The sequence below is a fragment of the Bos indicus genome, chromosome 13, assembly GCF_029378745.1.
Source record: "Bos indicus isolate NIAB-ARS_2022 breed Sahiwal x Tharparkar chromosome 13, NIAB-ARS_B.indTharparkar_mat_pri_1.0, whole genome shotgun sequence".
Classification (NCBI taxonomy): domain Eukaryota; kingdom Metazoa; phylum Chordata; class Mammalia; order Artiodactyla; family Bovidae; genus Bos; species Bos indicus.
Window position 1 is genome coordinate 66224224 of NC_091772.1, and position 10401 is coordinate 66234624.

Genomic DNA, 10401 nt, shown 5'->3' on the forward strand with positions numbered 1-10401 from the left:
AGTGAATAAATGGCATTGCTCATAGGTGGATGAGTCACCAGTGGATGAAGGATGACTTGGGCTCAGAGTAGTCGAATATGGTTAAGAGCCCACTTCTGGGCTGGGTCCCCTATAGTTGAATCCCAGCTCTCTCCTTGTTGGCAGTGACCATGGCAATTCACTTCACCCTTCTGTGCCTCGGTTCCTCATCTGTGAAATGAGAATGATGCCAGTACCTCCTGTTAGGCTGTGTAGGGAGTCTATGAGGTTCTACACGTGAAGCTGCCCAGCTGGCACTCTGAGTGTTTGGTAAATGTTAGCTTTAAAAAAAAAAAAAAAAAAGCTTGTAATACCACTTTGGGAAATGGAACTCTGTAAGATGTGAAAAAATTAGGCTGAAGATAAAAGAAAATTGAAATGCAGACCAGTATGGGGGAACTTTATTGTATTTATAAAGGAAAAAGTAGGTCAGAAATTTAAAAGGATTAACCGGATGCAGTTGTGTCTCAGCTGCAGGGAGCAGAAAATAGAGGCAGAATCTTCATCCTTGGGAATTCCTATTGCAGAAAGAAAGATAAAGCTTAGTCTGGGGGCACCGAAACCAAGGCAAGGTAGGACAGGACACTTGGAACTAGGGTGACCGTGACTCCAATGTTGAGACTGACCGACTCCCAAGATGACCTCAGTCTTAGCCCCAGCTCTCCCAACCCACTCCTAATGAGAGCCTGGGCAATCACTGGCCCTTGAAGAAGCCACTTCTAACTCCCAAACAGGGGTAGATGAGGTCATTCTTTCCAGCACACACGTTCACCACATCCCTTACCATTTATCACAAATTAAATAATCCACTGTGCACGTACTTGTTTAATTTCTGTCTACTTCAGTGTGTTATGAATTCCATGAGAGCAGAAACCAAGACTGGCCCATCCATGGCCGTCCCCTCAGCCCAGAGCCTGGCCATCTTTGGATGACTTTTTGTTTTTTAAGATTTTTTTTTATATGGACCATTTTAGAAGACTTTACTGAATTAGTTACAATATTGCTTCTGTTTTATGTTTTCATGTTTTGGCCACAAGGCATATGGAATCTTATTTCCCAGACCAGGAATTGAACCCATGCCCCCTGCATTGGAAGGTGAAGTCTTAACCACTGGACCACCAGGGAAGTCCCTGGATGACTTTTAAGAGCTGGGAAGATGGAGAAACCTGAACTTATTAACTTAGAGGACTGTTATATGGACATAAAGCATGGTGGGTATGAAAGGCTGCTAACTGCCAAATCATTCTACTCTTAACGTATTAATGTAAGAATTCATTCAGCAGTTCTGTTTTCTCAGCACCGCCCCCCCCCCCCCCGCCCCCGCCTCATGTCCTGGGATTTGCAACAGTTGAGCTGGAGGGGGAACAATGGCTGGGGCAACCTCTGGGGCCTTCCTGCCGCTCTAGGACTTTCAGCTCTGTGAAGCCTCTAGCTTTTAACCTGCAGGAACCAAGCCTGCATTCTTAGGACGTGGCCCTCCTTGGGGCCACTCTACCCCACTGGGGCCTGGTGGGAGCCCTGAAGCAGGTGAATAGTGACCTAATCCCAGCATGAGAGGCACGGGGCTGGGACGGTGTGGAGGGGGGAGGCATTATTCTCTAGGGACATTTATTTAAAAAAAGAATTCTATCCTCCAGGACCTTGGTGGTCATTGGAGCAAATCTGCTCCCTTCACAGAGGTGGGAACGGGGAAGATGACTGGCTGTGTGCAAAGACTTGGCTGCACAAGCAGACCTGGGGCTCAGGTGTCCATCCTGCCTCCGGGGTTGGTTCTCACCTCTGCTACGCTCTGCCTGTCCGCCTGCTGCGGCTTGCATCTCCCCAGGACAATACTTGGCCAGATCTCTGAGCTCTCGGTGTCTAATCAGGCTGGGAAGAAGGCGAGGGGGCACACGGAGAACTCTGCTGGGAACTGGATTTGCTTAATAGTTTGGGCTGGAGGTGTCTGGCAGAGTCACGCTGGGGCATGGTTGTGCTCACAGTTCAAAAATCGGGCTCTAAAATACAGCACAGTTTCTGCAAACAGTCGTGTCGTTTTGAAGAAATGGAGTTCGTGTGAAGGGCTCTGGGGAAGAAAGGCAGGTCTTGGGCCTGCCTAGTCCCTGACTTGGGGCTAGCTACTTCTTCTTCTTTGCCTCAGTTTTCCTCCTCTGTAAAATGGGAAAACTCACTCCTGATCTTCCCTGACTCCTCCTAGGATTGTGAGGGTCAGGGAGCTGGGGAGCGACTCATTCCCATCTCTCCCTCTCACAAGCACTACTCACAGTCCTCTACCCAAGGGTGTTGGGAGGGGCTGGTCTCCCTTTGATTTTACAGTTTGATGAACTTGGCAAGGGATCCAGGGCATGCATCTCAGACTAGGAGCATCAGAGTCCCCTGGGACTCTCGTTCAAATTCAGATTCCTGGGTCCTATCCCCAGGACTCATGAGTGAGGGACATTTCTGGACACAGACACTGAGGCTGGCCTCTGGCTCCACTGGAGATACAGGAGTGGATGAGAGCCAGACTCCATCACACATGTCCCCCCTTCTTCCGGTTCTTGATGTATGGAAGAACGGACCTCGTTCCCAGTTTTCTTGGAGAGGAGGAAAGTCCTTTTCCTGGCTACCCTTGGGGACAGAAGCCTCTGAGGTCCCTCAATACACACTTGTGCACACCTTCACACTTGTGCACACACACATATTCCCACCTGCGCTCCTGCAGCAGGCTCACCAAGGTGCTCTCCAGTGCCATCTGCTGTTGGTCTGTCCACACGCCGTCCACCTGACGGCCAAGCCGTACCTTTGCTCCTTGCTCCTGGTTTCTCTCTCTGTTTGATTAGAAAAAGAGGAACAACAGAAGTTGCTGTTTGAGTAGGAAGTGGAGGAGGCCTAGGAAAGTTCAGGGCAAAGGGAGCAGAGCGGGGGTGCATCCCTCGGCCTATTGCGATATCTGGCATAGACTCTTGCACCCAGCTGAATTAGACTCAGCAGCGTTTAAGAAGGCAGTGTGTATAGGAGTGAAGACTATAGGCTGTGAAGTACACATTTGCAAAATATCTTCCCACAGATGACTTATTAAGCACAAAGGAGAAGATGTTAACAGAGGAGAAACCTGGCAGCCGTCGTGTTACACAAGTGATCAAAGTTACCATCACCAATGGGTTCCAATGGGTTACAAGTGATCACCAATGGGACAACTGGACAACACGCGCCTCCCGGCAGGATGCACCGAGAAGGACGCATTACCTCTGTTGCATAATGTGAATCTATTCATGAGGAAGCACCCGGCAAGCCCAATATGAGGGACATTCTATGAAGAACTGCCCTTTACTAATAAAAAATGTCTGTGTCATAAAGACTGAGGAACTGATCCAGACTAAAAGAAACTAAATGCCAATTGGGGCTGGACTGAGTCCTGGATGAGGAAGATCAGTAATTGTTACAGGGACTTCCCTGGTGGTCCAGTGGCTAAGAATCCACCTTGCAATGTAGGCAACATGAGCTCAATCCCTGATGGGGGAACTAAGATCCTACATGCCACAGAGCAACTGAGCCCAAGCACCACAGTTCCTAAGCCCATGTGCCACAGCCAGAGAGTCCACGCGGCACAATGGAAGAGCCTGCGTGCTACAACTAAGACCTCACACAGCCAAAAATATTTTAAAATTTTTATAAAGGATATTTTGGGACAACTAGTGAAATTTAAATATGGACTCTAAGTGATAATTATACTGTGATTATATAAGAGAGTATCCTTTGATTAGCTATTAGAGGAGACACACAAAAGAACTTAAGGATAAAGGGTCATGATGACTATAATTCACTCTTAAATGGTTCAGCAAAACAATAATACTCATAATCATACCTGAGTTTGTGTACATATGTCTAGACCTGTATCTACCCATATATATATATATATATATAGAGAGAGAGAGAGAGAGAGAATGGAGAAGGCAATGGCACCCCACTCCAGTTCTCTTGCCTGGAAAATCCCACGGACAGAGGAGCCTGGTAGGCTGCAGTCCATGGGGTCGCTGGGAGTCGGACACAACTGAGCGACTTCACTTTCACTTTTACTTTCATGCACTGGAGAAGGAAATGGCAACCCACTCCAGTGTTCTTGCCTGGAGAATCCCAGGGACGGGGGAGCCTGGTGGGCTGCAGTCTATGGGGTCACACAGAGTCGGACACGACTGAAGCGACTTAGCAGCAGCAGAGAGAGAGAGAGAGAGAGAGAGAGAGAGAGAGAAAGAGAATGTGTGTGTGTGTGTATACATGCTCAGTCATGTCTGACTCTGCAACCCCATGGACTGTAGCCTGCCAGGCTCCTCTGTCCATGGGATTCTCCAGGCAAGAATAATGGAGTCGGTTGCCATTTCCTCCGCCAGGGAATCTTCCTGACCCAGGGATGGAACCTGCATCTTCTGCATTGCAGGCAGATTCTTTACCACTGAGTCATCAGGGAAGCCCCAGATATGGAGTAAGCAAATATAGTAAAAAAATATTAGGAATTGTTGACTCTTAGAGCAGGGCATGTTAAAGCCCTTTGTACTATTTCTGCAACTTCTCTGTAAGTTTGGAATTTTTTCAAAATGAAAATTAAAACATGTTTAGGCAGTCAGGCTGATTGGATGCTAATTTTGCCACTCATTGCTGTGTGTCCTTTAGAAGCTATTAATGTAACTTCTGTGTGATGGGGGTAAGAGGACATCCTTTGTAAAGTTGTTGGAAACAGCACATAAGAACCTGAGCATAATGGCTGACACTGCCAAGGGCTTGCTATGCACTGTGCCAGGTTGTATATTGATGAACCAGTGCAAAGTCTTTTTTTCTGGTAGAGTCAGTCAAGTGGTGACTGCTGTCAGTGTTACTACTGGAGCCCAACTCAGGGACAAGCATCTATGCTCAATGATCACTTATCAGTTAAGGGTTAAGACAAGGTTTGACACTGGAGCCCTTCTGCCCTGGCAAGTCCAGAAGTGACAGCTGCTGTGCAAGCGAAGACACCAGACTTGGTTCCTCCAAATCATGATGAACCGAGGGTGCAGGGAGAAGTCACGAGAACGCTGGCTCACCCCTGCTGCCTGTTCATGATATCCTGGAGTAGCTTGCGGGCAGACAGCTGGCCCAGAACCTTCCGGTAGCTGTTAGTGAAGATGGCATCTGCGTACCGTGGAATCCTAGTAGAAGGAGTCAGAGGTCAAAGGGTGAGGTGGGAGGCCCAGGGGACTGTGCTCACTTGGTCTCTGTGAGGTCTTTCTGTCGCCTCTTGCCCTGCTCGTCCCCAGAGAGGGCTGGAACCAGGGCTGGGTGGTGACCTCTCTGGGGCTCAGTCTGCCACCCTCCCAGAGATGAGCAAGGGAGGCTGCCTGAGGACCCAGCTGGGGACCAGCTCGAGTCTGCATCCTCAAAGGGCCTCTCTTGCTTCTCTTCTCAGAACTGCTTACCTGAGAGGCTGGGAAGGCAGGGAACCGTGGGAGCCGCTGCTGAGGGTGAGGGTCACGAGGAAGAACACCCAGAGCAGCATCCTTCACCCCTGTGCTGGTACCTGGGAAATGACAGACAGGAAGAAAAGGTCAGGCATAGCCATAGACACTGAGATGCCCTCTGCTAGCTCTGGCCCTCAGCCTGGTCCGTGAGAGCTATGATCCTTGTCTTTTGGAAGCTGTGGGGTAGGGAAGACAGAGCAGGCTCGAAGTCTGACACACCTGGGTTCAAGTTCTGCCTCTGCCAGTCACAAACTCTGGCCTCATTTTCTCCATCTGTAAAATGGTCATGATAAGGCTATGCCGCTGACCTCACAGGGTTGAACATACAATGAAAGACAATGGTGAAACTACCGCTTCCTACAGGGCATTCTACGTGGGACTCAGGCCTCAGCAAGGAATAATATAATAATATGTGCTAAATCGATTCAGTTGCGTCCGACACTTTGCGACCCACCAGGCTCCTCTGTCCGTGGGGATTCTTCAGGCGAGAAGACTGGAGTGGGGGAGGAGCAAACAGCTTCTCATATTTGCCTAAGTCCTCCCCTGCCCAGTGTGGCACTGACAGCGTTGAGTGGAGCTGACAGCTCAGGCTCTGAGTCAGAAAAACCCAAGTTCACATCCAGGCTTGGTCATCACTAGCTGTGCATCCCAGGACTAGGGGCTTCTCCTTTCCAGACCTCAGTTTCTCTATCCACAAAATGGACTCGATAACTGGACCTACTGCCTAGGGTCATGTGAGCATGAACTGAGATGAGGCGGCTGACGTGAGTGGTTGGCACAGGGGGTATTCTTCACGCACCTCTGCTCTGAGGACCTGTTCAGAGGGCAGGCTGTCTTGTCTTGTGTGGAGTTGGAGGGAAGGGAGAATGGCTGTGCCTCTTGCTCCAGAAGTTTAGATTTTGTCTAAGAGTTTTAGCCCTGGAAGAGACCAGGGACCTGGGGAGCCCGGTGGCAGAACCATCTCATAGATCATGTAATTATTCTTAATGGGGGCCTGCTGACACCATTCTCAGCAATTAGGAAGAATAGTCTACGGGGGACAGAGCCGCCTCTGCTAGGGCCATGTTCTGCTATCAACCCAGACTGCGGGGTGGAAACCGCTGGGCTCAGGGAGACTCAGTCACCTCAGGGTCAGGACTTCCCATCTCCAAGAGGCACCCCCTGTCAGCCAGATGTCCCCTCTAGGGGCATACAGACCCCTCCAGATGCTTGGCCGGCCCTGGAAAGGGCAAGAGACAACTCACGGCCCACCATCTCCCTGAGTGTCTCCATTTCCGGCAGGTCCTGCTCAGAAGGGATTTCTGGCAGGTGGGGCAGCCCAGGAGGAATCCACTTCCATCCCTGGGCTCACTTCTCCTCTTAGGGTATCACCCTCCGTCTCCCAGACACTGGGATCTGGACTAAACCCGGGAGGCCTTGAGATCCCAGGAAGCATCCCTGCGGACTGTTCACTGCTGCCTGAGACCCTTGCACCCCCAGAGCTGGAGGGAGCGAGCAGCCATCCAGATCTCAAACGCGAGCCTCCTCTTTGATGTGCTCCCCTCCATCCCCCTCCCCCCAACAGCCTATGGTCCAGCTTCAGCTCAAACACTGTGAGTGACAGGGAGCTCACTACCTCCAAGCCAGTGTGTCCTACTTCCAGGCAGCTTTTCCTGTTTGGAAGCTTTTCCCATTGTGTCAAGTCCAAGTCCCCTTATCCTGCAAATATTTGTTAAGCTTTTACCACTCTGGTAAGGATCGGGGCTAGAGAAAAGATGAGACCATGGCCTCGCCTTTGACATCCACCAGCTGTGCCTCCCAGACCTTCTGTACCTTTAACCACACGATGAGCCCTTTAGATGCGTTTTGCACCTGATGTAGACCTTGGCTCCCCAGACCAAGGATCTTTAGCTTTCTGTCCTCATCACACATTATCACACCCATCTCTCTTTTCTAGACCTGCTCCTCTGCTGGAGTCTCCTAAACAGGGAGATCTTTGGGAGCAAAGGGGTCTCCTTGACATGACCACTACTTTTTCTGTCTCCCAGCTGCAGTCTGGGCTTTCTTGCCTTCTTTCCAGCTGCTCTTTCAATGACCTGAGCACATCCAAGCTCGCAATCACCTCTCTCACCTCTCAGAAGCCCTTGGCATTCCACTCCCTCCAGGGCAAAGCCCAAACCCCTGTTTTTGGCCTAAGCGCCATCTCAGCCTCTCCAACGCTTACCCCTTCTCCCAGGGATTCCCAGCCCCTGGGCCCCCCTGTCCCTCACAGCCCACCCTCACACTCGCCCTCGGGAGCAGGTATCACGAGCTCTAGTTTTAGACAGCCAACGAAATGAACCCAGAGAGAAGGGCTTTTTTTCCATGGTCCTCCATCAAATTAGTCGCAGAGTGGGCACTTTAGAATGGGCCTCCTGCTCTGCGCGGCAGCCTCTTTGATACAATCCCCTATTCACAGGGCTCCCTATTCATGGTGGCGCTCCAGAATTCATCCCCTGCACATGGAAAGCAGTTCTGAGAAGACCGAAAGCGTTTGCTCTTTGTTACTGAGTCTCTGGGGAGGAGACAAGGGGGACAGACAGGAACACCTGCTTGGCTGGCCTGTCCCTGTGCACAGCAGGGGTTTGGGGAGCTGAAAATAACCTGAGATTGGCAGACTTTGGGAGTCAAGTCACAGGAAAGCCAGTAACCCCAGATCATTCAGAGGGAGGCTGGGCAACCTCATAATCTGGTCAACCAAGAAGCACAACATTCACCCAAAACCACGTACCCCAGGGATGGGTCAAAACACCATTGTAACTTCTGACCAGTGATAAGCTACTCCACGGGGTTACAAAATCCCATTGGACAAAGAGGGAAAACAACAAGAATCATCCAGTTGCTGGTATGATGAGGATAGATTGTGCCGCTAGGAATAAAAAAGTGGTCGTGGCAGACAGCTTCCACAGGGCGAGTCTAAGAAACTAGAATTCACTGAATTAAATCAAGCATGAGTCCAAGAACACCATCAACACCTCCTGGATGGTTCTGAAGGCATTTTAGGATTTATCGGCTGTCATTATGTGTATCAGTTAGCTCTCCACCATGCTTACAAACTAATTCCGTGATTAGATATATTTGAGGTCGTCTGGACTCAGGATAAATGGGCACTTAATCTACATTAGTTGGCACATTTTGCCAGACTTCATGCCAGGAATGCTCCAAGAATTCTGCAGACAAACTTTCAGTTAACAACAGAGGTAAGGTCTCAAGTACAAATCCAGCAAGGCCACTTTTGAACTTCTGGAAAAAAAACAAACAATCTTTTACCTCTTTTAAATCTTCTGCTATGTAATTTAAGAACCCTAAAGCAATGATGTCCTGATTCACTTTATAAACTGTTTCACCGCTAGTGTTCCAAGTCAAAGGAGATCTAAGTTATTCATGAAGAAGCATCTTGAATGGTCATTCAAAAGAACACCTCACCTTCTTCCAGAAAGGGTTCGAGGCGGCTTGTGATAAAAGATACAAATACTTTAGGATCATTGAATGCTGGGTTGAGAGACAAACGGGGGGTAATGGAGTACTCCAAGGGCAGATAATCGTGTCTAAAACCTAAAGTAAGGCGCACAGCTACAATTGCACAAGAAAGCAAAATATTATCAATTTCCAGGCAATTACGTTGAATCAGTTCTGAGTGATCAGTGCAAGGTACTGATTTGCACAGCCACTTGGAAAGTGTCAGTCGCTCAGTCGCGTCCAACTCTGTACAACCCCATGGACTGTAGCCCCCAGACTCCTCTGTCCATGGGGTTTTTCAGGTAAGAATACTGTAGTGGGTAGCCATTCCCTTCTCCAGGAGATCTTGCTGATCCAGGGATCAAACCTGGGTCTCCCACATTGCAGGCAGATTCTTTACCATCTGAGCCACCAGGGAAGCTGTAGTCCATGGCAGAATCCCGTGCTTGACAGGAGAATCTTGCCAGGTGATGCATTTGTCCTGGAAGCCCACCTGGCACACCCTTGAAAAAGCACGGAGACCTCATCTGCCCCTGACAGCCCACCTGGCACCTGTCTGCTGCTACTACCCCATGGACTGAGGTTCAAGCATTCAAGACAACCTCAAAATGGTACCCACCGTTCAAAGCATATTCCCGAGCCCCTAACAAGGGGCCTCAAATGTACTCACCAGTCCAGGGGCAGAGAGGATGGCAGTGGGCCTCTTGAACGTGGGGCCTCTGAGTTGGTGAGCAGCTCAATGTTCTCACTCCCATCCAGTCCAGCCCCCAGGGCCACCCCCCGCCCCTTGCCCGCTCACCTCCAAGGTGGCAGGTCTTCCTCTGCAGTGAGAGGTCGCTCCAGCTCCACGGGCCTCGGCGTCTGCTCCAGCGGCTGCGTGGCGCTCCCACCAATTATACCTTTATTTGCCTGGGCGTTGTTAGCGTCAGAGGGTCAATTACTCACAAGTCCGCCAAAGGATCATTTTTAGCATCACACTGACAAAACCTAATAGGGGAGAGAGGTTTTGCCCCTTGCAAATGAAGATTCATATCAAACTTTATCTTGGAGAGAAAGGACAGAGCGAGAAGTTATAACATTATTCCCAGAGGAAGCGTCTAATACTGCTCATCTAATAACTGGAGTACTCCTAACAGTGAGACAGCCAAGGGTTCATTTACTCTCTGAAATTAAATGAGCCTTTTAAAAAGTTCACATAATCTTGTTTTGTCCGTGTGCAACTTTATTTCACTTGACGACAGTCAACTTTACGGACGAAAGTGTTTTTTTCTCCCCTTAGTGAGGAGAGTTGTTTGCCATTTCCCTTGTCGCCCAATTATCAAAATGGTCCTCTATTTGGCCCAACCTCTTGCGGTCACAGGCCGGTGTAGGCAGCTGGCCTGGGGAGCATCGTTGTCTTGTGTCGAGGTGGCCAAAGTCGATAGCTGCCTCAGAG

At 49.7% G+C, this 10401-nt stretch overlaps 1 protein-coding gene across 1 annotated transcript; it reads right to left on the reverse strand.

Annotated features, from left to right (window-relative positions):
- Positions 1 to 397: 397 nt before the first annotated feature.
- Positions 398 to 9838, reverse strand: GHRH (growth hormone releasing hormone). The gene is made up of 5 exons (XM_019972848.2): positions 9766 to 9838; positions 5448 to 5548; positions 5076 to 5180; positions 2709 to 2828; positions 398 to 536 (listed from the first exon to the last, which is right to left on the reverse strand). Exons 2-5 carry the CDS (start codon positions 5525 to 5527, stop codon positions 521 to 523), a joined length of 321 nt encoding a protein of 106 aa, XP_019828407.1. The 5' UTR covers positions 5528 to 5548; positions 9766 to 9838; the 3' UTR covers positions 398 to 520.
- Between the last annotated feature and the right edge of the window lie 563 nt (positions 9839 to 10401).